Raw genomic sequence first — 26,689 nt, forward strand, 5'->3', positions numbered from 1 at the left:
TTGTATTAGCTGAGACTTAATCTTAAGCATGAGGGACTTTAAGGGCATTTTTGTAGCTTTGGTTTCCGACGATGGGGTTTTATGTGAAAGGTTTATTGATTCAGCTTCCCTTTGGGAGGTATTTGGCCAGAAGCTAGTGCTGAACACCAAGGATCCTAAAAGTCCCACAGACCCCTATTGGTCCTGGCTCTTGGGGACGGAGATAGTAAAGCGGGCCAGCTTTCTCTTCCAAGATGTGCAGCATGGGGCTGGGCAGTTCTAGGGCTGTGGTGCGGAGTGATGGCCATCGGCTTTGGTTACTCCTGGCAGGCTCCGGGGCTCTTCTCAGTATTAGATCAGCCGTCCCGGGGACAGGGGTGGGGAAGGGTGGAGACGGAGGGGAGAAAGGCCCCACACTTAAGGTATAAGCGTTCCGATAATGTCAGACAGTCTTTGGCATCAAATCTTAACATAAACTGTGAGCAAATAGCTAAGAGCCAGTGAATGTTGAGGGTCCAGCCGTGCTGTCCTCACATATATGACAAGATCCTCTGGGAATTTTCCCCCAAGTCCATTCAAGGAACTTATTCTCTTTTGTGTTGTGTGACTTACGGGGTAGGGATATTATGGTTTTGCTTGTTTGGGTTTCTGTTAAAAAGGAACTTTTCAGGGTCGGCCTTTTTGGAGGGGTCGGGGTGGGGACGGGTAGCGGACAGTCCCCATTTCTTGTCGTGGAAAGTTTGCTTGTTTGAGGTTGCATTCAGTCTCCGGTGGTTTGTTTGTCTCTGCCCCTGCCTAGGTGCAGCTGAATGCCGGCCAGCTGCAGTATATTCGCTTAGCCCAGCCTGTATCAGGCACCCAGGTTGTGCAGGGACAGATCCAGACGCTTGCCACCAATGCTCAACAGGTATGTGCTGCAGAGATTCAGGGCTTGAGCTGGGAACCAGCTGGAGCTGGCTTCTGACAAAGTGCTCAGCACACAACTCTCGCCACCTCATCCTTCAGCAAGAGCCGCCTCCACCCCCCGCACGTCTGTTCTGCACCCCAAGGGACAGATGGGGTTTATCGGAGGATTGGATTCAAAGTGTGTCTCTTACCATCGTGCTCTTGAGCGACAAGGAAGCTCAAGGCAGGGGAAGCCTCAAGGATACTTGAAGAAAGCCCAGTGTGTGTGTGCGCAGGTCTGACTGGAGGAAGCCTTCTGACAGACTGCCTCATCGTCAGGCTGAGTTTCCATCTTTAAACTTGATGACTGTTGTGATCTGGCGCCTCCTGTGCCCCTTGGAAAGCTACTTAGGTTTTTACTTCTACCTTCTCATGCACCCCTAACCAGAGACTGCCCTCCTCATCTCCTCTCATGCCCTGAGATACTGAAGGCTGAGCCACAGGTGCCGAGGGGGCTGCCTCCCTGGGCTTGGGGATTGGGGGATGTGGGTATTATTTGCAGGGGATGGGGATGCTGGACAAGGGGAGGCATTGTTAATCAATTCTTTTGCCTCAGACCCAAAAAAAGAAGCGATCGTTAAAGAGCTGGACTCGTCTGGCCCAGTTGCATTTTGGTGATGTATCTATTGACAGTGGTGACAGAGCTGAGTTTGTAGAGCAGGTCTCCAAAGATCTCATTTGGGAAAATATGAGGAATGAGCCAAAAGCAGGGCTTCTGAGTTCCATGTAGTCTCTGGGATCTTTAAAGGCCCACTCTAAACCCATTCCTTGGCTTGCATAAGAATATGGGCTTTTCCCTAATTTCCTGGGGCTCATTGACGTGGAATCAGATCTCAAGATTGGTCCCACCCTTTAGTGTACCCCTCTTTTTTTTTTTTTTTTTAAAAAAACTTGTAAGATTCTAGCCTGGGATCCAGAAACTTTCTATGGCACAGGGTGGGAGGAAATGAGAAGGAAGAGTTCTTGGTTCCCCAGAGGTCAGTTTTGAGACCAGGAACTAAAGCCAGAAAGTGGGGAAAGTTGGGTGTATAGAGAGGAAGGAGTGAAGCAAGAAGAGGGTGCCTGAGGACGGAGTCTGTGTAACAACAGATTGTAATTATAACAACGTGGCACTTCGTAGGTGCTCAGTAAACGTTTGTTGAATGAATGTTAACGTGTAAATGGAATTTAAAGGTGAATGAAACTCTTCTCAACTGATGTGAAGGGCAATCCTGCTGGCCACAGGGCACAGTTAAAACCTTCTCATCTATGACACATATTTTCCATTTGTCTCAGGATCATTCATTTATTCTGCAGATATTTCTTCAATACTTACTTTGCACTGAGATAGACAAAACTTAGCTCCTGCCCTCAAGCAGGTGGGCGGAGAAAGACCCAAAACAAAGAACACTAGCAAGAAACCCTCATGAAGCCCTTTCATACCTGTCCTCTTGTTTTCCTCATAGCTTCATGGGTAGACCCGATGGGTTGTTTTTGGCCCATTGTGAGGACACTCGAGAAGACAGTCCTTACCTTGCAGGGTGGCTGTGATGATTCCAGGAGAAGGTACACAGAAAACATTAGCTAGTCAAATGTTCCATAGATAACATATACGCACACAGACATTCTTCAGTCTTTTTTCTAGTCTACCAAGCTGTCTGCAGCAACTGGCATTATATGATGCAGTTCTCCATGTCTGTAAATTTCCTTTAAAATGTATTTAAAATGCCCACATAAGATTTTAAGTACATGTGATAAATGTTTTCCTTACCCCCGCCCCCCCACCCCCGCCTTGGCCCAGAGGGTTGCACGTGGCCTCTCTCGGAAAAAGTACTTCATAGGTCTGCCACAAGGGCTTCCAGGGCCAAGGCCACCTGCTCGCCAGGGTGTTTCATATTCCAGTCAGATAATCTGGGTGATACGGGTTTGGTTTGGAGCCCACCTTCCAAGCATGAAAGGGACCACTCACCACTTTGCCCAGTGTTTTGCAATCTGCCTTCACTGGTTGAAAGACAGACTCTTAGGGTTTCTGCCTAAACCATAAATGTTATGCCCTGTCCTGTCAGTACCTAGGAGCTAGGTGTTTTTGTTTGACTTGAGCCTCAGGCCCCAGAAAGACTTTCTTAGCAAGGGGCTGGTTTCGGTGGGGCGGGGGGTAGTTAGGTGGACATTAAGAGAGATGGTTGCAGAAGTTGAATATTGCATGCTCCGGGGTCCTCTGTATGGTGCCAACTCTGAGTAGCTGTCTGTGCTAGGGGGTGGGGAGGGACCCTTGTTTTCCTGCTACTCATCAAGCCCCTGTTCTGTGCCAGGCCTCATTCTGGGCACTTTATGTGCATTGTCCTTTTGACCTTCACGACCCTCTCCTGGCTGGTGGGCTGGTGGACTAGTGGACCAGACCCTGCAGCTGATCTGCCTACTTTGCCGTCTTGATTCCTACAGATCACACAGACAGAGGTCCAGCAAGGACAGCAGCAGTTCAGCCAGTTCACGGATGGACAGGTAGGACACCCAGCCTAGGCAGGAGCAGAGGGTGAGGAGTTGTGACAGGGTAGCAGGTGATACCTGTGGGTTTGGATGGCTAGGGCAACTGTCCCATCATCTGTTGACAGTGAGTGGACAGAAATTGTTGAAACAACAGTCTTGCCTATCCTCTAGATTTATAGACTTGGTGGGAGTTGACAATAATCCTAGACTTTATGTAGCCCCAGTCCCCGTTTTACAGATGAGTGAACTGAGCCCTGGAGGTGGGAAGTGCCTTGTCTGTGCTTGCTTAGCTGTTCATTGCAGAACCAGGACTAGCATGCAGGTCTCCTGTTTCCTTTCTTTAAGAATAGTTTTTCTCTAAGCCACGCTCTTTTTAATCGCCTGGATTAGTTGAAACGCAGAGAACATGTGACCTCGCAAGCTCTCTAGGTGCCTGGAATTCAGTAATTCTAAGCTCGTGAGGAAGGGATCTTCCCTTTGCCGGCCCCCTTGCCCTTCTCACTATCTTGCCAGAGACCCCTGAGGACATGATAGGATGACATGCCTAAGCCTATGTTCTCTGCTGCCCAGAAAGGAGAGGAACTGGCATCAGGACCCAACTCTGGCTTCTGCCAGCACCAGATGCCAGGCTCACATGCCAGGGCTGCTGTGGCAGGGGGTCTTAGCTTTTGGTTTCTTTTGGAAATACCTGAGAAATCACGTCCAGTTGGCCCTAACCTTCCGTAGTGGCTACGCGAGCCTCTTCGCGGGTCTTCGCTGTAGTAAGCATTTAATCCCAGGTGACCTGCCTCCCCGTCAGGGCCCATGCAGGAGATGGAGATTCGGCGTAGCCTCAGCCTGAGCCAGATATTCTGAGGAAAAGAGGAGAAGGGGTAATCCCTACTGCCCCTGCCAGTGAGGATTACTGAGTTGGGGAAATGCTGACTTCCAAGCTGCTGGTACAGTGGTTCGAATTGCTTGTGTTTGTCACAGAGGAACAGCGTGCAGCAAGCTCGAGGCTCTGAGCTAACGGGAGAGGCAGAGCCCAGAGAAGTGAAAGCCACAGGAAATGCAACTCCCTGCACCTCTTCCCCGCCCACCACACATACCCCCTCTCACCGGGCTGGTGCCTCCTGTGTCTGCTGCTCCCAACCACAGCAGAACTCCACTTCCCCTCCTCCCTCTGACGCCTTGCAATGGGTGGTGGTTGAGGTATCTGGGGCCCCCAACCAACTCGAGGCCCATAGGGAGCTGCATGCCCCTCTCCCAGGGGTGACCTCACTCTCTCCTCTCCACCCCTCGCAGCAGCTCTACCAGATCCAGCAAGTCACCATGCCTGCCGGCCAGGACCTCGCCCAACCCATGTTCATCCAGTCAGCCAACCAGCCCTCCGACGGGCAGGCCCCCCAGGTGACCGGCGACTGAGGGCCTGAGCTGGCAAGGCCAAGGACACCCAACACAATTTTTGCCATACAGCCCCGGGCAATGGGCACAGCCTCCCTCCCCAGAGGACCCTGCCGACCTCAGCGCCTCCTGCAGGCTAGGACACTGGTGCACTACGCCCGACGCCTGGGGGCAGAGATTCTCCACAACAGAAAGATGCAATATTTTTTATTTCCTTTTTCCCTTTTTTTTTCTCCACGGAATCAATATTTCAATATGTTGAGCTGTGTGTCCAATGCTATGAAATGAAAATAATAAATAACATATTTATGGCATTTTCTTGAAGAGTGTGGTTGAAGAAATATTTCTTTTGTTTCTCTTTTTTTGGTTCTTACTGCCACTTCTTTTAGGAGCAAATCTCCTCAGGGGTGTATGTAATCTCCTGACTCTTGGAACAGCTGCTGACCCAGGATTTACCACCTTGTTCTGCCCTCAGGTGAATTAGGTGACCGTGTGTAGCTTCTTTTTCACTAGTGCTCCTCTCCCCGTGCCCCTGCTCTTGCCCCAGAGCTCTGTGGATTTGCATCAGAGGCCATGGAAACATTCCATGCATTTAAGAGACTCATTTGCCATGGGGAGTGGATGGTTTCATTCCCAAACCCTTCTCTTCCAGGGACTCAAGGAGACTAGGACTTTGTGTATTTGCCCCCCACCCCCCAGTTTTAATTTTATTTTATTTTTAAATGCATTAAAAATTATGCTAGTCTCCTTTGCTGCATGGACTTCAAACTGCATGAAATGCAATAAATCTCATTTTAGATAATTTGGAGTCTGGGTTTCTGTGTCTGGGGACATTCATGGGACCACTTTGCTTGGGAAAGGCTTAGAAAGGTTCGTCTGCCCTCAGGTTGGGTGTCTGTGAAGGAGGGGAACACCCTTGTGAGGAGGGAGGATGTCCAAAGCAAAGGGAACTTGAGCTGCATGTCTGATTCAAATTGAGATCTTCAGCTGATTTAAAAAATGAAGTTCATTTTTTAAACGTTCATCAGAACGTTTACTTCTCAGAGTTGCCTGCCTGCCTTATTTCCTGGACTACGTATGACACATGGGCCAGATTCAGCCTGTGTCCTTGGCCAAGGGTGAAGAGAGCATCTCTCATGGAGAAAGCTTTCTCTGTCCTTAAGCAAGGACTCGAGTACGTCCCTCCACTCCTGTCTCGGCACAGGCTGGCACTCTGAGCTGCCTGCTGTAGCCATGCCCATTACCAAAGGCATGGATGGCATCTGCCATGGAGGGTAGCCCAAGCCCCTTGTCAGCCAGCAGGTCAGAAGGGTTCTACAGCCAGGGCTTGAAAGTATGGAGAACAGAAGGAGCATTCCACTTCTTCACGGCCTCTGTTGGCCGTAGAGGCCAGCGGTGAGCCGTCTTCCCCTCACCATGCCATTTACAGCTAGAATGAGGCCTGTGGTCATGGGAAGAGCAGAGAACTGGCTGCCAGGAAAAGTACTGATGTCTTCTCAGTCAGTAATATGTCATAAAACCTTAGGCAACTCCCTTCTTTGGGGGACTCTTACAGTGTGAAGCAGGGTTAGGGAAGGGGCTTTAATATTCGATTATTTCAAGTCTGACCCTGATGCTCTAATAATTCCCTCACCGAATATCCCCCACTGTTAACCATGGTAAGCACTTGGACATCTGTCTCATCTGTTTCATTTTCAGTTACTTACCTAAGTGTACCTTACCTTACTCCACAAGAAAAAATAAGACGGCTTGCACTGAAAACATACACAGTGAAAAAATGTGACAGATGAGAATTAGGAAGAATATTGTTGAGTAGGAAATCAGGATCATCGAAAACAAGAACAAATATTCTGGCTGCAAAGACCTACAGAGTTCTTAAAATTAGGTTTCACGTTCGATCCCGAGCTTCCTGACCACCAGGGCAAAAAGAGAGATGGGACCAGGTAAGAGATTCATATCTAAAACAAAGAAAGATAACATTCTTTAGCAAAAGCAAAGATGTTCCTTGCTGTAAGGTTTTGGATACATGGTACCCCTCCAGTGTCATCAAGGCAGATGAAGCAGGTGATGCTGTCACCATGAGAAGTCAGGTCTGCCCCCTTCGTTCTAGCCCTGGACTTTTCTCTGAAGGGGATCATCTGGCCTTTCCCACTGTCCTGTACCCAAACACGTCTCAGTGAGACATGCAGGTAATTCACTGACAGCACGTGCCCAGCCCCACGTGGAGAGGATTCAAGAGAGCGCTTGTGAATGAGAAGCACCCAGAAGGGAGGCTGGGCTCAGAAAAAGGCAGAAGCTCAGCTCTTTTCGTTTCCTGGCTAACCTCTCATTTTGAGGTCACTGCACAGTCCCACCTTGCTGCTCTTCCTCCCATTCATGAAAACCCAAGCATAACTGAAATTTCAGACCAGTCAATGGGTCCCCATTTTCCTGCAGACTTCCATTCTTATTTTGGAAATGTTTCGATCAGTTGCCTTACTGAGCACGTTCCCTTTAAATTTCCCCGCCAGCAGGGCCCATGCGGGTGTAAACAAACACTTTGGTGCTGCCCAAGAGAGCCCCTATCTAATACCCAGCACGATCCCCTTACATCCGGAGCACTCTTAAACATTTTTCCTAGCACTTGCAGCATCTGTCCTCCCAATGATCTTCACAATGACCCTGCAAGGGGAGACAGGAAGAGGGATGGTGATCCCTGTGTTACAGATGGAGACATAGGAGGCCCAGTGAAGTGCAGTGACTTGCCCAAGGTCATGCCATGAATAGGGGTAGAGCTGAAACCAAAACATTGGTCTCCTGACCCCCTGTGCATACATAGTTGCTTTCTGGCCAAAGGTGGTGTGTGTGTGTGTGTGTGTGTGTGTGTGAGAGAGAGAGAGAGACAGGGCTTTATAAATATGAACTGTCTCCTTTCGCTCTGCCTCCCCAGACCCACTGGCCCAGCCTTGAGTATACGTGGAATAAATAGAGCAGTTAGGTCTGGTCTGTTGACAGCTGGTGGTTGGGATAACTTTCCCAGAAGGCGATGCTGGGGGCTGGAGGCCCCTGGGATTATGAACAGACCACCTGGCCAGCCTCCTTACTGCTTAATTCTGCTGAGGCCACAAGGGGGCAGCATGTAGCACTCGCCCAAATCTGGGAGGTGCCCTGTCCCACCCTTATCCCAACTTCAGACAACTCTAGGAACTATGGGGTATGACTGTCCCCTTTCTCAGTGGGTACTAGATCTTTGGTACTAGATCTTTAACCCCTTTCCTGATAAGACCCTTAACTTTTGAAGGGAGGGGCCTTCCTGGGGCAACAGTGAGGGCTGGAAACACTATCCTCTCCAGAGTATTACATCAGGGTAGGTGGTTAGATTTTAATAAGGAGACTTTTTGACAGCCCTTCTTATCTCCCCAGCTTTGTGTCTTTCCACTTTTCCTCCCCCCTGAACTCTACATTCTTGTCACACTCAATTACTCACTGGTCCCTGAACTCACCTCCATGTTTTCAACTGGCCCCAACGCCTGGATGTCCTTTTACTTCCTTTTCCACTTATTGATCTCCTATACATACATCAAGGCCCAGTTTAAATGGCCCTTGCTGAGAAACTTCTAACTCCTAGGACAGAGTTAGCAAAGACTTCTTTGATGCTCTCACAGCAACTTCTACAGCCTCTATTATTAGTGCTCATATACACAGTCGTTCAACAAATGTTTCTTTGGCACTTTCTGTGTTTCAGACATTGTTTTGGACATTGTGAAGACAGCTGAAAACCATCCAGATGAGGTTTGTGCTATCATGGAGCTTATACTGGGTTGGGGGCCGGGGGAGAGGTGGGAGTGGGGAGGGGAAAGATAGACAACAAACACAAGACGAGTTAGGCTCTGAACAGTCTGTTAGAACTTTCTGGTTTTGGCTGTCTTCCTCACCGATGGTCCTCCAGTTCAGGGTTATCTCATGCTTCCAGAGCCCAGCTTAGGGCCTGGCACCAAGAGAATGACAGTAACTGATGACTGAGTTCACAAACACGAACTCTTCCCTGAAGATGGGGCCTCCGACACTGCACACATTCCTGCCGCTGCTCATTGGCTGTCGCTGTCACTTTTTTGTTGGGAACAGTTTTCTGCTGAGCACTGACTGATGATATGCTAGGCAGGAGTATTCGATGGAGATGATTCTTTTAAGAAATTTCTGTGTAGGAAAATACATCTAAAGCTAGATGGATTCTCTCATTTCATCTTCACATCTTCATTAGGTAGGTATCCTGCTCATTAATGAGAAACTGAGGCTCAAAGAGTTTAAGAAATTACCCAAGGGCACCAGCTGGTTGAGTGGAGCCAGGTGCTCCAAGAAGTCTCCCGTCCCAGGCGGCTCAGCCCCACTGGTCTCGTCCCCTCTGATAAGTGATTCTTTTCCTACAGAGAATGAAAGTCCTCGCCCCCCAACTCCTGCATAGGGACCTAGCTTTTGTCCCATTGCTCACTGACCTCCCAGGAGGAGAGGGCCCCAGGGCAGAGGGCCAGGCAAAACCTGGTCACATGAGAAACTTGGGCCTGGCCTCCTCAAGGAGGCCTCTGAGCCAGACTGGCAGTGGTACTCCCCAGCTTGGGTGCTGGGCCACTACCATGAGGGGATAAGAGGATAGCAAGGCTGGCACTCAGGAGGGGAGAACCTGAGCTGGGCCCTGGCTGAGCCAGGCTGGGCTGAGCTCCTCAGGCTGGCTGGTGCTGAAGACAGGTCCAAAACAGAGCCCAGCCTCCCTCCGCAGCCCTGAGCCACATCGCCTCTCCAGCTCCCAAGCCCTTGTGCCTCTCTCTTTCAGCGAAGGTCCATGGGACAGAAGTTTCTAAGATATTGAATGTGCCAAAATGTCTTTATTTTGCCCTTTATTTAAATGACAGTTTGGCAATGTGTGGGATCCTACGTTCACAGTTATTTGCCTTCAGCACCCTGAAGATACTATTCCACTGTCTTTTGGCATCTGTTGTTGCTGATGAGATGCTTACTGTCAATTCAATTATTGGACCTTTGTAGATAAGCTATTTTTTCTTTCTGGTGGCTTTTAAATTTCCTCATTATTCTTGTCTTTCTACACTTTGGCTACAGGGTGTCTAGATGTAGTTTTGATTTGTTTTTAAAGCTATCTTACCAGGCACTCTGTGGGCCTTTTAAATCTAGAAATTCATGTCTTATTTCTGGAAAGAGCTTCGTCTTTCCAGTATCTTTTTCTGGAAGTAATAATATGTATGCTGGAGTTTCTCATTCAATCTTCTTTGTCTCTTTTCTTTCATATGTTTAACTGTTTTATTGTTCTATGCTTCATTCTGGAGGATTTTCTCAGTTATAGCTTCTAATTAACTTATTCTCTCTTCACCTGTATTTACTAACCCATCTACTGATTTTTTTAAAATGTCAGTGACGTTAGTTTTCATTTCCAAAATTTCTAGATAGTTCTGTTCATATCTGTTACATGTTTCTGTCTGATATCTTTGTTTTTGTTCTATAGATGTTATTCCTTCATCTTCTTGAAGATTTTAACTAAAACTTCTTTTCAGATTGCTCCATTATCTCTAGATCTTTAAATATGAATTCTTCCTTGAGAGAGGTGCCTCTTAAAATATTGTATGTCTTATACGTTGTGAAGTTTATCCTTGAGATGGTTAGCTTCAGCACATTTTCCTGCTGTACCCTGGGATATGGAGGCCACCCTTTGGGGCGATTTCTCAGCTGTATCTGCCCAAGCCTTGTAGAAAAGCACCAGCCCCAAACTAGCTCTTATATAAGTGTCTTTTGGGATTTTTATATGTCGTGAATATCAGATTCTGAGTCCGCATTCCATGTGAACGGGCTTAAGGTGTCCTAATCATATGGGTACTCTTTCTACCCAAAGCCAGGACCAGGCGGCTAGCAGGCAGATATTTTAGTCCTGTTTATGGCAGGCAGCACTTTCCCAGGCCCAGCTTTAAGCAGGGAGCCTACCACAGCCCTTGCCACTAGTGGGGTCTGCAAGTGTACTTCCCATCCTGCTGGAATGCTGAATCCTTCCTCAGAGGTACAGCTGCAACTCCTGCTCACCACCGGAATTTCTGGCCCTTAGAGATTTCTCATTCTTGCCTTTGAACTTGGATAGGTGTTTTTGTTTATGTTTTTAATTATCCAGCATTTATATTGTGTATCTACTATTTTAAGGAGGAGGGACCTTAATAGGTGTTCAATCAAGTTTGACCTGGCAGGGCTTCCCTGGTGGCGCAGTGGTTAAGAATCCACCTGCCAGTGGAGGGGACACGGGTTTGAGACCTGGTCGGGGAAGATCCCACATGCTGCGGAGCAACTAAGCCCGTGCACCACAACTACTGAGCCTGCGCTTTAGAGCCTGCGAGCCACAACTACTGAGCCCGTGTGCCACAACTACTGAAGCCCGCGTGCCTAGAGCCCGTGCTCTGCAACAAGAGAAGCCACCACAATGAGAAGCCCATGCACTGCAACGAAGGGTAGCCCCCGCTCTCCACAACTAGAGAAAGCCCGCGCGCAGCAACGAAGACCCAACGCAGCCATAAATAAATAAATAAATAAGTAAATTTATTTTTAAAAAAAGTTTGACCTGGCAGTCCTGCTCACTGGGCCTCCTATCCCTGTCATTGAGCCCCTAGCCTCCCTTCTGAGCCCCCATTCTCCTTTCTGAACCTCTATGTCCCTTACCAAGTCTCATCCCTTTTCAGAGTCCCCTTCCCTGACACTCAATCTGCCATCCCTCCTACTCACGTCCTCTCCCTCCCTGAATCCTCCTCCAGGTTTCTCTGATCATGGGACCAGAGAGAAGGGAAGCTTTTTCCCATTGTACTCTCAGCAACTCAGAAAAGGCCTTCCTCCTCATTTTCCAAGGAACTCCACTGTCCCAGTGGCTCTCACTGAGAACGCGGAGCCCGCCAGCAGAGCTGCAGTAGTATTGTCTTCTACATGGTCTTCCAGGAGTTGGGGTCATAGAGGAAGAATCCTGAAGGCGGAGGAGAAGCGGTGCAAGAAGGGATGGCTTTGACCTTCATTTCCACACCCCCTTCTCCCTCAGTGTCTCCTCCTTGTGGGCCCCCCTCCAGCCCTGAAGATCAATGGGGGTTCACTTTCACTGAGATCAGCGACACTGCTCCCTCCGCTTCCTGTGGCTCTGAGCTGACTGGCCCAGAAGGGTAGCAGGGGCTGGGCTAGGGACAGGTCAGTGGCACACCCAGATATGGGGGAGAAACTCCTTGGGACCCTCTAGCACCTCTACCTGCCAGGTGGCCTCAGTCTCTTGTCCTCTCTGGCCTCATTGGGAAAATGAAGCAGGCTCGATCCTTCTCTCATAATTCCTCCTGCTCTCAGTGCAGGTGGATCTCTGGAGGCAAATAACGCACATGATGCCGACACCCATGAGAACCCTCCCTTCCAATCCCCTCCTGCTAGGAAGACGCTCCCAGGGAGAAGAGGTGCTAGGACCAGGGAGTTCTCACAGCATCTCCCAGCGCCATCCGAACGCACACCTGAACGGCGACAAGATCAATGGGACACATTTGCACCGCTCCCTGCACGGTCGTGACTTTCTCATGTATTATTGCATTTAGTCCTCCCGATAGCCAGGGAAGCTGGGGCAGAGGTGGAGCGGCCAAGGTCACCAACTAGTCCAAAGGTAGAGCCAGGAAGCCCAGGCATAACCTGTGGTTCAGTGATCTTTCTGTCCCCGCCCCCCAACTGCCGACCTCCCTGGGTACTGGCACCTCCAAATCTTCCCGTCCTGAGCTGTCTCGTACAGAGCCCGAGCCTCTGTGGCATGCTCAGTCTCCCTGTTTCCCATCAGGCCGAACTGGACCCTCAGCACAGCATTCAAGGTCCCTTCTGTCCCCCTTGTCAAACTGGTTTTTCCTCCCCCATGTTCTGTAACATCCTCCCTATCCCCACACCCCACCTACACACACACACACACACACACACACTCACTATAGCACAGGGGTAAAGAGCTACACTAGGCAAGTCTCTTCACTGAGTCTCAGCCTTCTTGTCTGTAAAATGGGGGTGTGAATAGGATTACCTCGGAGGGCTGTTGGGATGCTGAAATAGAAGATGCAGTTAAAGCATCCTACACAAGGTTCTGGGCCTCATTCATGGTAGCTGCAGGCATTATTGGTTGCACTTCTCTGCACCTCTCCAAGTCCTCCGTACTCCTGTCCCCAAGAAGGCTTCCTCTGCCATTGCCAGTGGAGACTTTCCCTCATCTGACTTCTAGCAACACTTAGAGCTATAAGAACACCAAAACAGGGGCTTCCCTGGTGGCGCAGTGGTTAAGAATCCGCCTGCCGGGCTTCCCTGGTGGCGCAGTGGTTGAGAATATTCCTGCCAATGCAGGGGACATGGGTTCGAGCCCTGGTCTCGGAAGATCCCACGTGCCGTGGAGCAACTAGGCCCGTGAGCCACAACTACCGAGCCTATGCATCTGGAGCCTGTGCTCCGCAACAAGAGAGGCCACAACAGTGAGAGGCCCGCGCACCGCGATGAAGAGTGGCCTCCGCTCGCCGCAACTAGAGAAAGCCCTCACACAGAAACTGAGACCCAACACAGCCAAAAATAAATAAATAAATTTATAAAAAAAGGAATCCGCCTGCCAATGCAGGGGACATAGATTTGAGCCCTGGTCCGGGAAGATCCCACATGCCACAGAGCAACTAAGCCCGTGCGCCACAACTACTGAGCCTGTGCTCTAGAGCCCGAGAGCCACAACTACTGAAGCCCGCATGCCTAGAGCCTGTGCTCTGCAACAAGAGAATCCACTGCAATGAGAAGCCCGCGCACCGCAGCGAAGAGTAGCCCCAGCTCGCCACAACTAGTGAAAGCCCGCGTGCAGCAATGAAGACCCAACGCAGCCAAAAATAAATAAATAAATTTAAAAGAAAATAAAAAGAGAGAGAAAGTCCAAATAGTTTCTGGGGTGTGGAGAGAAAGGAGGAGGAGGTCTGGTGGGTGGAACCTTGACCTCCTCACCTCAATTCAACCAGAACACCTCTGCTTGAATGCTCTTTACATATTGGGGTGCTACCTTAAGATTCTGTCTGTAGAAAGGATTCCATTGCTAATAAAGTCTGAAAACCACTGATGTAAAACCCCCTTCCCACTCCAAGAAATCTGCATTCTTGGTTGACCTGAAGTCACACTAGCAGGCCGTCAGTCGATGACAGGCTTGAACCTGGCCGCAAGGTCCCCACAACTTCTAGACCTCAACCCTTTCAGACCTAGGAGTCTCCACCCCTGGCAGGAATAAGTCCTAGAGAACAAAGATTGGGCCATCTGTGGTTCCCCTCAGTACTGATCCCAGTACCCTGTGCACAGTGGGTAGGCACCAGCCAGGGGAGAGGACAGGTCACAGGCAGTTCTGGATACTGGCTGTGTATCCTTAGGTGAGTCCCCACGTGTCTCTGAGCCTCAGTTGGTGCTCAGCAAATGGGAGCTCTCTCCCTCCCCACTCTTCCTCTCAATCAATACTTGCTTCATTGATGGATGAAAGCGACAGTGATGAATTACAGAAGATCTTGGAGCCCCACCCCCTCCTTATGGGCAGATGGGGAAACTGAAGCCCAGAGCCAGGAATGGACTTGCCCAGGTGGGACAGAGTGAGTGAGTCAGGGCAGAGCGGGATGTTTTTTTGGCAGTGTTACCTGGGAGAGGTGTGGCGGCTGGTGGGGGTGGGTGGGAAGGAAGCTGCTGAGGGTGGGGTGAAGGGAACAGGTGGGAGAGAGGGAAGGAGGAGGGTGGGAAACCATAGCTCCACCCCCCCTCCCCCCAGCAGGGAGAGAGCTGAGACAGCTGTGTGCTCAGAAAAGTGTCTTAGTCACTAAAGGCTGCGGTGGGGAAAGGCCTTCCTCCTGGTCACGCTCATGTCCCGGGAATCCGGACGGGACAGGAAGGCCGCCGGGTGACCCTCAGAGTGGCCACCTGTCCTCTTGGAACTGGACTTTCTCCTCTGCCTCCTCCACTTTCCCATGCACACACGTACACACACCAACCTAACTTTGCTTACATCCTCCTAGAACCATCCCCCATCCCCCCACCCCTTAGGAAGAGTTCCATGACTCTCCACTTTATTATTTATTTATTTTTGGCTGCACCGCGCAGCTTGTGGGATCTCAGTTCCCTGACCAGGGACTGAACCCGGACCACGGCAGTGAAAAACCCAGAATCCTAACCACTAGGCCACCAGGGAACTCCCACAACTCCCCACTTTAAAAAGTGGTGGGCCTGTCCCATTACACATACACCTACAGGAGAAACACGCCTCTGTGCCCCATGAAACTCCCTCCTGAGATCTAACTTCCCTCCCTCTAGCTGCAGCCACAGTCTCTTTCTTCCTCTTGCTGCCTTTGAGGGGTGCATCCGGAGCTGGAGTTGGGAAAGGTGAGGAAAGACCCTCTCCTCGCAGCGAGGGCTCCTCACAAGGAGAGGAAGGGACTTTCGCAGCCCCCTAAGTGGGAAGAGAGGCGTGGCATCCGGGGGTGATGCTGAGCCCGATGATCCTCTTTCCCAGAACAGACCCCATTTCCGATATTCTGAGTGTTGATAAAGGGCAACCTGTGTTCAAGTGCCATTTCTGCGCATAAGAAGAGCCTCAAAAAGACCCCCAAGAGGGCTTCCCTGGTGGCGCAGTGGTTGAGAGTCCGCCTGCCGATGCAGGGGACACGGGTTCGTGCCCCGGTCCGGGAAGATCCCACGTGCCGTGGAGCGGCTGGGCCCGTGAGCCATGGTCGCTGAGCCTGCGCGTCCGGAGCCTGTGCTCCGCAACGGGAGAGGCCACAACAGTGAGAGGCCCACGTACCGCAAAAAAAAAAAAAAAAGAAGACCCCCAAGAAACACCCCCCAGATCCCTTACAACTGCTTTCCTTCCCACCATTTCAAGTCCCCAGGCCTTAGTCCACCCCCCAGGACCCCTGACTGAGGAAGCCCAGTCAGGTAGTCCCATAGCGTCTGGGAGGGCAGTGCTGCCTATCTAGGGAGTGCTAGCTGCAGCTCATGGGGAGACGATGGGTTGACACAGCCGGGGCAGTGCATTCATAGCTGAGCCCCGGGGTCCAGAAACCTTCCCCAGCTACCAGTGAGGACGGGACATAAACTGCCCAGGGGCACCAGGCTCTGGCCCTCGGCACACCTGGGGCCAGGAGCAGCCAGAGGGATTCAGGTCGGATCCCAAAGGCAGCCTCTGCTACGCAGAGGGAAAAGGGTCATTGTTGGGGTAGGGATGTAAACGGCTGTCAAGCCCAGTTTGGGGTCCCCCAGGTCCCTGCAGCCCCCTCCCAGCACGCCGGCAGCTCTGCCTCCTTCCCTCCCCCACTGGCGCTCAGCAGATCAATGCTGCCTTTGCTGACAACTGAGAATCGAGCTCGCCTTCCCACCCCGTCCCCCGCCCCTCCCGCTCTGCTTCGTCCCCCGAGATCCTCCCGGAGGAACCGGGAAGAGTTCGCTGCGGAAGCGCTTCACCCTGGGGCAGGGCCTGCGGGGGGAGCGGCTGGTGTGGCCGAAGCTTTCGTCAGGGGACGAGGGAAGGAGGATCGGGAAACCCATATGACCACCGTGGGCTGGGCCAAGAGGGCTAAAAGGAGCGAAAAGGCCTCCCCCAAAGCTAGAGAGAGTAGGTCAGGCACCAGGAACTTTCCGGCTGGAGAGGGAGTGCCGTGGGGGAAAGTCTCGCCGCTTTTGGGTGCGATTCTGTGAGCCTTTGGGGAGGAGGCTGTCCGGCCTCCGCGCTGGTTCAGAGCTCACCTCCCAACACCTGTGTGCCCTGAACCTTGCCCTGCCCTGGAAGCGAGGCAAGGGCGCGCTTCAGACTGGGCTGTTGCGGAGCAGGCCCCTCTGATCAGAGGAGACTCTTCTCTGGGGCAGAGTGGCCTAAGCGGAGGCTCTTCCCTCATCCTAAAGAAGGGACGCTCAGAGGCGGGGGTGGGGTGGGCAGAAAAGAAGACACACCTGAGGCCCACGGTGCTGCACACACAGGCCTTTCAGGCACGAGCGCACCCCGCCCCACGCGCACGGGGCACGGCCAGACGGGGCACACCTCGCTGACGCCGCCACCGCCAGAGGCCCGGACCCTGCACGCCCATCCACACCGCACCTCCTCACTCAATCTCACCATCACAGCCACCCACTGCGCCCACACAGCAGGCACTTCTGCATCCACTCACACTTAAACTCCGCGGGACCCGCGTCCCATCCGCGACGGCGGCCGCGACTCCTCGCCCCACTCGCCACAACCGCACATGAGGCATCCCGCCCCCAGCCCGGCCTTCGGGTCCACGCAGCCCCGCGCAGCCCGGCGCTCCGCTCGCACCAGCCGGGGGCCGCCGCCACGCGGTCCGGTCCCCGCCCCGACTCGGCGGCCCGCGCGGCGGGGGCGCCCTCCCGCCGCCTCTCCGCACGTCCCCTCCCTCCGCCCGGCCTCGCCGGCTCGCTCGCTCCCTCCCGATTTGGGAAGGCGGCCGCGGGGCGGGCGGGGGCGGCGGGGGAGGGGCGGGGCGGGGGAGGCTGACATGTGAGCGGCGCGCCGGCGGCAGGTGGAAAGGCGAGCGGCATGGAGCGCGTAATAAGAGAGTTGGAGTCGGAAAGAGCCGCCCCAGTCGCCGGGGAAGAGGGCGGTCAGCGCGGGCTCCGGCGGCCCCCCGGCTCTGAGCGCCCGCCCCCGGCCCCGGAGCGGCCCCGGCCCGGCCCCTAGCCCCCGCCGACCGCGCCCGCCTCGGGCCGCCCCGCCGGCCCTGGGTCCGAGACATGCGCCGCTGAGCGCCCCTCGCGCGCCCCAGCCCCGGACCGGACCCGGGCCCCGGCCCCCCCGCCTGGCGCCGCCCATGGCCGAGGCCCCCCCGCGCCGCCTCGGCCTAGCCCCCCTGCCCGCGGACGCCCCCCGCGCCGAGCTGGTGGCGCTCACGGCGGTGCAGAGCGAGCGGGGCGAGGCGGGCGGGGGCGGCTCCCCGCGCCGCCTGGGCCTCCTGGGCAGCCCCCTGCCGCCGGGCGCGCCCCTCCCAGGGCCGGGCTCGGGCTCGGGCTCCGCCTGCGGCCAGCGCTCCTCGGTAGCGTACAAGCGCTACCGACGCCTGCAGAACTGGGTCTACAACGTGCTGGAGCGACCCCGCGGCTGGGCCTTCGTCTACCACGTCTTCATGTGAGTTTGCTACCCCGAGCTCCCGACCGTGCCCTCGCGCTGCCGCCCCGCGTGGCCCCTGCCGGAGCCTGGGCTCCCGGGGGACTGCTGCCCCGCCTTGGCTCCGCCTCCTGCCCCCCAGCCCCCCGGTCGGCCGACCCTCATAGCTCTGCCCCCAGGCCTGAACCCGATTTCCGATCCCCCCTCCCCCCCACAGCCTGCCCCTAAACCCCCCCGCTCTCCAAGTCCTGACCCCAGCTTGACCTGGCTTCTGACCTCCCCCACCTCAACTCCTGATTTCCATCCTGATCTCCAACCCCTGCTTCTCTGTCCCCTGTACGCCCCACGTCCAGCTTCTTGTCCCCCATCTCTCTCCAATCGGCAGCCACTAAAGTGCGGCTCCCTTTTCCTCTTCCTCACTTCTGTCTCCCTGTGTCCCAGACACAGAGGGCCCTTTGGCCCCCGCACACTTTCCGTCACCTTCTCCCCAGCTCTGTAGCTACAGTGGCCTCCCACCTGGACTCCCCTCGGAGATGTCCCTCTCCAGGGACGATCTCCCCCGCAGCCGAGGGCTGGTCCCCAATTATAGGTGTTTGGGGTCCCCTTGAGCCACCAGAGTTCTGACACTGGCGTGTGCTGTCTGACTTTGAGTTTTCACTCAGTCTTGCCATCCACCCTCAACTTCCCAGTGGCAGCAGTGGGCCCTGCCGCCTGCCCTGCAGGCTTGGCCAGCTAGCCTGCCCAGCTTGCTGGCCGCTGCACCAGGCCTGGCTCTGGGCACCCTGGGGAAAAAGAAAGAGGAGAGGAGTAAGTTTGGAAACACTCACGCTGCGGGCCCCCTCCTCCCCCTCGCCAGGCTCCTACAACTTTCAAAAACACTGACCCTTCTTGGATGTAAAGAGCGAATTTTGGCAGCTCAGAGCTCAGTCTTGGGGGACGGCCTGGCCCAGCCGGGAACATGAGAGGCCCCGCAGATATCAGTTGAAGGGCTGGGCCTGGCTCTCGGACGCTCGAAGGTGCCCGGGAGAGAGACCTCTGGTCCCTGGGAAATGTGCCGATATTAATCCCTTATTGCTGCCCCCAGAGAGGGCCCTCTAGTCTTGGGGTCTCCTGGGTGGTCCCCTTGCCTGTCCACCTGACTGTCCCACAGTCCTTTTGCCTGTCTGGCTGTCCCTCTGCCGGAGTGAGTTTCTGCCGGTGTGTGAGTTGTCCTGTCTCTGTCTCTCCAGCTATCCAACAGTCTTTCTGTTTGTCTGTTTCCATCCCTCTGTTGGCCTGTCCAGTTATCTGGGTGCCTGTCTGTCCATCTGTCTATCCACCTGTCCACCTGAATCTTACTCTTCTACTTGTCTGCTTCCACCTGTCTTTTGGTCTGTCTTCCTGCCTGACCCTCTGCTGTCTGCTTGCCTGCCTCTGCCCCATCCTAGCTGGCCCACAGAATTTCAGAGCGGAGGGGAGGAAAATGCTGGCAAAGGAGCCCCCTGACCACAGGGAGGGTAGTGGAAGGGAACTCTTTCAGCCTGTTTGCTCCTGAAGGTAGCAGCCACGATTCGGTGCAGAGACCTCCTGTGGCGGGCCGGGGGGGGGGGCGCGGGGGCAGAGAGTTGAGATGCTCTGGACGTGAGGTCGCACTTAGGGTCAGGGTCAATGGTTAGGAGTAGCCCAACCCCCAATGCCCATTGGCAGGGCCTGGATGAATCTTTTTCTCTGCAGAGAGGGCTGCTGGAGTGCTGCGGGTTCTCTGCTGGGGTAGCAGGGACGGTGGAGTTGGGGATGAGGGGCAGGGGACTGCTAATGAAGAGCCGCTGCGTTGAGGCGCCCTTGCCCACCCTGCAGCCTGGGTGCCCGTGGAGGCTGAGACACTTCGCAGGGAGCAGCTGCATCCTCCGCGGGCTCCTCTTGGGAGATGACTTTTCCGCGGCAAGGCTGGGCCTGGGGAAGCAGTAGAGCTCTGAGGTGGAGGTCCTTAGTCCCCAGGCCTGGCCTCTCAGCCCCTATGAGGGTGAAGGACTTGCCTCGTGTCCTCTGGCCAGCACTGTCTTCACCTCCTCTGGAGGGGCCTCTCCTTCCTCTCCAGGAGCTAAATCCGCTAGTACCTTTGCCCCACATCCTGCCCTTTCTGGATGCCAGGAATGCCCTGGCCAGGGACATGGTTGTTCTGACCACTTGTCACCAGGATCCCAGGGCTGAGGCATCTCTCAGGAACTCTGGGAGAGGAAATGTGGTGTGAAAACGTCCGGACATTTGGGGATCTCGGGTCATTCATCTTAGAGGTCAGAGTGGGCTGAGGGGTCAGGAACCCCACCTCTTGCATGCTGTGCGATCTTGGGTTGATCACTGCGCCTCTCTGAGCTTTAGATCTCTAGGCCATCCAAGTGGGTAGAAACCCCAGCCTTGCGGGCCTCCCTTTTGGACGAGGTAATGGGTGGGAAAGAACTCGGTGAGCCGCAAGGGCCTGTGGGAGTGTGAGGGGTTGGTGTTATGATTGGACCTGGGGGAGGGGGCCGCACAGGAGGCCTCTCCTGTTCGTGAGGAGCTCCAGATGTGGGGCTCTGCAGTCACTCACTGCAGGGTCTTGGGCGAGCCAGGAAGTTCTTCCTGCTGCTGGAATTCTAGCCTGATTATTGCACTTTTGGTCAAATCCTTCCCCAGCCCCAATGACTCTCACAGGCAGCCCAAGTGAGGGGAGTCCAGTGTGCACAGGTAGCTAGGACCCCCTTCCCAGAGACTCAGGCCCTGGTGGGAGGGGCCCCAGAAGAAAAGCCTGCCAGAGAAGGACTCAGCAAGGAGGGAATTGAGGTGAGCCGGGTCCATTCACCCCAGGGGACACCTCCCTCACACCTGCCAGCCATGTCCCTCTGAGCCCCACCCAGAACCTGCACCTTCTCTGGCCCCGAGGTGTGGAACATCACCCAGAGGACCAGCCCCAGTTCTAGCGCTTTTGCCAGCAGCCGCAGGCCTCTGGGAAGTGGGAACCGCTGACTCCTGTCTTCTTCTCATTGAGACCCAGAAGGAAGGATTGCTGTCCCCTCTCCAAGCTCTCCCTCGTCTCTTTAGGCCCTTGGTCCTGTCACCAAGCCCCTACTACACCCCCTGTGCCCCAGTCCCTGATTTCAGCCCTCAGCCCTTCACAGTCCCTGCTCCCTGAATTTTGAGAAACACCACATCACTGCCCATCCTGCTTCTGAGCCTTTGGAAGGGATGTTCGCCTCCTTGCTGCACCCTGTCAAAGGCCACCCTGGCCTCCCTTTTGAAGTCAGAGGGCTGAAAGGGGCAGGTACAGACCAAAGCCCCACCTCCCCTCATCTTCCCCACGCCGCCTGCCGCTTCTGTGAGACTCTTGCAGCTCCCAGCCCCCAGCTGCCCCGCGAACTTTCTCTAAGTGAAGGTTTATGCTCTGTAAACATCCTTCGTCAGCCTTGTCCCTGGGGTCAGAAGCTGTGGGAATGGGGAGGGGAGGAGGTAGCAGCAGCTCCTGGGCCCCTCAGGCTCCCAACCCCGGTGCCTCCCACCAAGCTCCCACCCTGACTGTCAGAAAGAACATCACCTGCGTTGGAAATAATCCCAGCAGAAGGTGCCCAGAGCCCCCAGACAGGCACCCCTGCTAGGTGGGTTCACACATTTCGACAGCCCCATTTTGTTTATGGGAAAACTGAGGCTCTGGAGACGGACATCACACAGTGGATCAGTGGCAGATGCAGGCTCAGGCCGGAGACTCCTGATGCTCTGTCCAGGGCCTCCCCGCTGCTCCCTGAGGCTACCTGGGTTGGCCCTTGGAGTTTGAACTGAAATTGCTGGTCACACGTGGAGCATCAGCCATGTGCCGGGCACCGTGCTGAGGCCCTTTATAAACCACTCTCACTGTGTCCTTTAGCAGCGTGGTAAGGCAGGTGCTGGGGTCCTCCTCATTTGCAGGTGAGGAAACTGAGGCTCAAGAGAGGTCCCCCCGGTCAGCGTGGAGGAGCCTCAGCCCAGAGCTGGTGCTGCCTCGGTGCTGTCTTCCTCTTGCACCTCAGCTCCGGCCGGCACCCCAACCCTGGGCTGCTCAGGAGCCACACTCCTGCGTCATTGTCCCCCTGTCCCCCCAGGACACGGGCTGTTGGGGGAGTGGGCAGCGGCAGAATTTTGTGGAATCGGGTGGAAACTGCCTAGCCTCACCCAGTGCAGTCACACTTTTGTTGTGCACGGCTTTGCACACACACATATCCCTGCTACATGCCCGTTGGTCTGTCTCATGCACGCACTCCTGGCCACTTGGAAACACCTGCCCAGGGGTGTCACAAGCGCACACACAGCATACATCCAATGCAAAGAAATCTAATGCACAGCTGCTCCCACCTTTTCTCTGCCTTCACAGACGCACACCTGGGCCTGCGCCCCAGGCTAGACCTCTAGGACGGAGCTGAGTCGGCCCCATCTCTTGCGTTTTCTGCCTCCACCTGTTCACAGCTACAGGTCTGCCCTTATGGATCTGTGTGTGTTTGTGCATCCGCCTTGGAGGGCAGCCCTAGACCCTCGTGGGAGTGTGTGGCTGGCTTCCTAGGACTTTGCTGGCCTTTGCTTCTCCTGAAGCTCCCTCCGAGGTCCTCTGTCCAGCCCTGCGGTGCACTGCTGGGTTCACCAAGGCACAGAAAGGGGGCAGATACTCGTCCGAGGTCACATCTGATGAGTCGGTGGTAGAACTATGCCAGTAACCCAGGCCTTCTGCCTCCCAGATCAGGACTTTAGATAGTATTTTTCCTTGCCCAGCCAATAGGGGAGACTGCTCCAAGAACTTGGCTTTGCGATGGAGAAAGTCTTAAGGTGTGACCCAAATTTTTCGTGCCGCTGTTTTTCAGTCCTGGTCCTTCTGTTTGGTCTTTGTAAGAAGGGCATAATGGAGAGACCATCCTGCCGGGCTTCTAGCCCTTATTCTATCTCTCTCCCTACCCCTTACACCCCCTTTGCTCCCTCCTTTCCACGTTCTCCTTTGGGGTCACTGGAGCAGGTTGGATTTCTCACTGTCTGCTACCCCACCCCAACTCCATGGTACATTCATTCCTTCCATCGATGAAGCCCTGCTGGTTGTCTAACTTCAATCCCTATTGCTGCAGAAGCCTATATTCTCAGAATGCCGGAGCCAGGAGAGTTTCAAGCGGTGATTATTCTTGGGCTGATGGCAGCAGTTTGAATGGGTGATTAATTTAAGGTTCTCTGAGCCAGTCAGGGGAGCTGAAATTATCTGGGGAACAAGGAGAGAGGAAGGCTCTGCAGAGCGGGCCAAGGCCGTGTCCCCAGAGGAGGCTGTGCAGGGAACTTCCCCAGACTTGGAGAAGCCAGCTGGAGGTTTTCTCATCCCCCTTCCTCCCCTGCACCCATGTGGGTCTTTGGCCAGGGCCGACCCTCTTGTGGGCTAGGGGGCCCAGAGGGGAATTCTGAGTGTCTGACCTGTAGGCGGCCCCTTTGTTAAAGGCCCCTGTATGGGAGTTGTGGGGCTGAGGTGGAGGAAGAGGGGCTACTTTTCATTTCTCCAGAGGCTTCCCCGCAGGGGGTTAAGAGCATGGGATCTGAGTCTGACAGATGTGGGTTCATCTCTGGTTCCACTCTTAGCAGTTATGTGTCCTTGGGCAAGTTATTTAACCTCTCTGAGCTCCCATTTTCTCATCTGAAAAATAGGACTAATAATACCCGCATCTGGAATTGTCAGGGCCGAGTTAAAGCACCTGACACCATGCTGGGCGCAAATAGTAGCCGTTATCTTATCACCGTTATTATTATTATTATATCGTTATTATCATCATCGTCCTCCTTCCTGGAGAGAGGTGTGACGGATGTCCTTGTCAGCACGGTGAGTGTGTCTGGGTGTACCTGGGAGTGACCAAGAGCTGCGTTCGCCTGGGTTACGGGGTGAGCGGCTCTGCGCCGGGAGCCTGAGGACGCGTTTCTGTGGACATCTGAGGAGCGCCTAGGATGCGCCGTGCCCTGCCTCTTCCCGGCATTCTCTCACTTAACCCTCACGCCATTACATCAGGTGGGCACATAACAGTGGCACATATCCTCACTTCACACTTGAGGAAAGCGGGGCTGCTGAGGGGACATCACCCACTTGCCCAAGGTCACACAGCAAGTGTAATGGTGGCACCGGGACGTCAGCCTGGGTGCCTAGGATCTCACTGACTGTTCCTTCCTTCCCTTGACAAACAGAGTTAAAGAGCATCAACTCCGTACCAGGTCTGGGGAGGCAGAGGGAGAGACAGACCACGCCTGCGCCCCGCCGGGAGTGCGGGGGGGGCGGGGGGGGAGGGATGCCCAGTGAGGAGGCTGTAGAGGCTGCCTGGACCACTGGGCTCTCCTGCCTCCTCTCCCAGGGTCTCGCAGAGACGGAGTAGGTGTGAGCGTGTCTGTGTGTGTACAGGGAGGATGGCGTATGTGAGGCTGTTGCTGTACGGCTGAGATGTGGGCCTCGTTATCAAACCCTGCAGCTAGTCTGGCCCCAGGCAGGTGGAAGTGAAGCCCTGGTGCCCAGGGGGACAGCCAGGGACTCCTGGGAGGGGAGGGCCATCCCCCACTCTCTCCTGAGCTTGTCGTTCTGGGGAATAGGGACGGGGAATCCCACAGGAGACTTAGACGTCTCAGTCCCGACACTTACTGGGAAGGTGCCCACCCCTGCTCTACCCCAATCCCTGAGCCTCACTCTCCCCCTCTGTAAAATGGGGCTGAGCAGGAAAGTGGATCCTAAGGGCTGCCTGGCACAGAGGGACTCTGGATGCATGGGAGGAGCCGCTGTCTCAGACCTTGAGTTTTGTAGGGTGGGGGTAGGGGTAGGGTGCGGGGTGGTGGCAGTTCTCCTCCAGTACCTTCTTCCTGAGCTCCTCAGAGGACTGGGCAGCACTTAGAAGGGCACCGGGAAGGCTGCCTGCCCCCAGCGGGGACTCTGAGGGGCCGGGGAGAGGGTGCTGGTCACACTTCTGGGGCATCCGTAAAGCACTCCCCCCAGGACTCTAGGCTTTCTGGGCAACTTGTCCCTAGGGCAGGATCTGCGTGCCCTGGGGGTTGGCACCTGGGGAGGTGAGACCGGGAGGGGCAGCCCCAGGCAGCAGACTAATTGGGCAGTGCCTGAGGGAGGGAGGCAAGGGAGCAGGGAGCTCAGCGATTCCTTCCTCTCAAAGATTTGGGGAACAGTGGGTGGAGCGGGGTCTCCGGCCCGGGGGCCCTCCACAGTCCCTGCAGGGAAGTCTGGGGAACGCTTTCTCCTGAGACTCCTCAGACATCTAGGCCAGGCAGGTGGGACAGGGGGAGAGCAGTTTGCTGGAGATAAATGGGCCCACTGAAGCAGGCGAGATAGAGGTCAGACAGGAGGAAGGACTGACTGCCCCAAACCAGGAGGTAGAGTGAGATTCCCTGGGGTACTTTTTCCAAAACTTGGGAACCCATGTCTAGCTGGCCTGGACAAGATTTACTCTGCCCATTGTGCCTGTCAAGCAGGTGGCACCCACCCCTCCCAGCGTGATGGAAGGAGAGTGGATGGAGCCGCTCCCTTTGAGCCCCTCTGTTGGTGGGGGGGGCAGGGGGGGTCAGATCAGGCACCCTTTCGCTTTTTGTGGGGGGTGTGGTCATCTCCATCCTTGCTTCCCTGCCACTCCGCCCTGGGAGCCTCGGGCCCGTCCAGGTCACTGCCTTTGGGTTTATTTTTTGCCGGGCTCGGCTGTCCCCTTGGAGGGGAGGGGTAGGGAGAGAGGAGGGGAGAAGGAACAGCTGTGTCAGCACAATCCTGGCACCTCTGCTTCTGCCCTCCTTGGTCCGGCTGCCACCCTCTTCTGGAGGGACCAGTCCCTGGGGACAATGGGGACCCAGAGCCCTGTGGGACCTCCTCCCCTGGGGCAGGACCAGTAGGTCTGGACTAGGTCTTTCTCCCCTCACCCTTCCTCCGTTCGTCCTGCCGCAGAGCATCAGAGGCGGAAGGGCCTCCGAGCTCAGGCAGATTCATGGCTTTGTTTCCCACGTGGGGAAACTGAGGCCAAGAGGAAGGACACAGCACACCTGGGGCCTTCTCCACCTCCCTTCCGCGATAGATGAGACTGGTGCTGGAGCTGCCGAGGACCGAGGAAAGCTGCCTCCCATTCTGCCCTCTACTCTGAGGGAGGGGGGCAGCCCCTGATTTCATTCGCTCATCTAATCTTCTGGCCTCCGGGGACTGGTGCCAGTCTGGTGGGAGAGACCTAGGATGGGGGCCGGGGGAACATGTGACCCAAGCCTCCCTCCATGCCCTTTATCTTCCTTTTTGTCGAAAAGTAAATTAGCCCCAGGTTACACATAGGGAAATTAAGGCCCAAAGTCAACATAGCTGATAAGTTGTAGAGACAGGATTTGAACCCAGACTGTGGCTCCTGGGATGCTGCTGGGCTGCCTCCCGAGGGGCCCTTCCTTGCTCGCACACCCCCTTCCCTTGACTCTCCTCAACACCCCCCTGGCTCTTCCCTGGGTTCTGTCAGCAGCTCTGCCCCCTCCTTCTCCCCTTGAATGTTGGGTCTCCTGGGGACTCTGTCCTGGGCCCTCCTCTCCATGCACAGTTTCCATGTGTGTGCACATACTCCTGTGACTTTGGGGGGTCACCTCTGTGATGACAGCCTCCCCCTCTGCAGTTTCATCCCTGAGCTTCCTGTGGACGCCTCACCTGCTCATCCCCTGGGCACCTCAACCTCAGCATCTATCTCCAAACGTATCCACCTCCCCCCAACAGTGACCCCTTCACCGGCAGGGCCCAAGTCAGGAAGCCCTCTCTCGAGCATCCTTTGCTTCTCGCCTAAG

General features: G+C 54.9%; 2 protein-coding genes across 7 annotated transcripts in view; both read left to right on the forward strand.

Annotated features, from left to right (window-relative positions):
• The window catches only part of NFYC (nuclear transcription factor Y subunit gamma), a 63,935-nt gene extending 58,848 nt beyond the window's left edge, over positions 1 to 5,087 (forward strand). For 5 of the 6 annotated variants that reach the window (XM_079899156.1, XM_079899157.1, XM_079899158.1 and 2 more), the window contains 3 exons: positions 779 to 886; positions 3,346 to 3,405; positions 4,363 to 5,087. In XM_079899156.1, the coding sequence (XP_079755282.1) occupies positions 779 to 886; positions 3,346 to 3,405; positions 4,363 to 4,794 (600 nt within the window). In that variant the 3' untranslated portion in view covers positions 4,795 to 5,087. The remainder of the gene's footprint in view (positions 1 to 778; positions 887 to 3,345; positions 3,406 to 4,362) is intronic. The other variant, XM_079899161.1, reaches the window with a different exon arrangement.
• An 11,797-nt stretch (positions 5,088 to 16,884) lies between these two features.
• Positions 16,885 to 26,689, forward strand: part of KCNQ4 (potassium voltage-gated channel subfamily Q member 4) — a gene marked incomplete at its 3' end in the record, with an annotated part of 55,504 nt that continues 45,699 nt past the window's right edge. The window contains exon 1 of the mRNA XM_079936341.1: positions 16,885 to 17,923. Coding sequence (XP_079792467.1) covers positions 17,610 to 17,923 — 314 coding nt within the window. The 5' untranslated portion in view covers positions 16,885 to 17,609. The remainder of the gene's footprint in view (positions 17,924 to 26,689) is intronic.

This window comes from Stenella coeruleoalba (assembly GCF_951394435.1).
Source record: "Stenella coeruleoalba genome assembly, chromosome: 1".
NCBI lineage: Eukaryota > Metazoa > Chordata > Mammalia > Artiodactyla > Delphinidae > Stenella > Stenella coeruleoalba.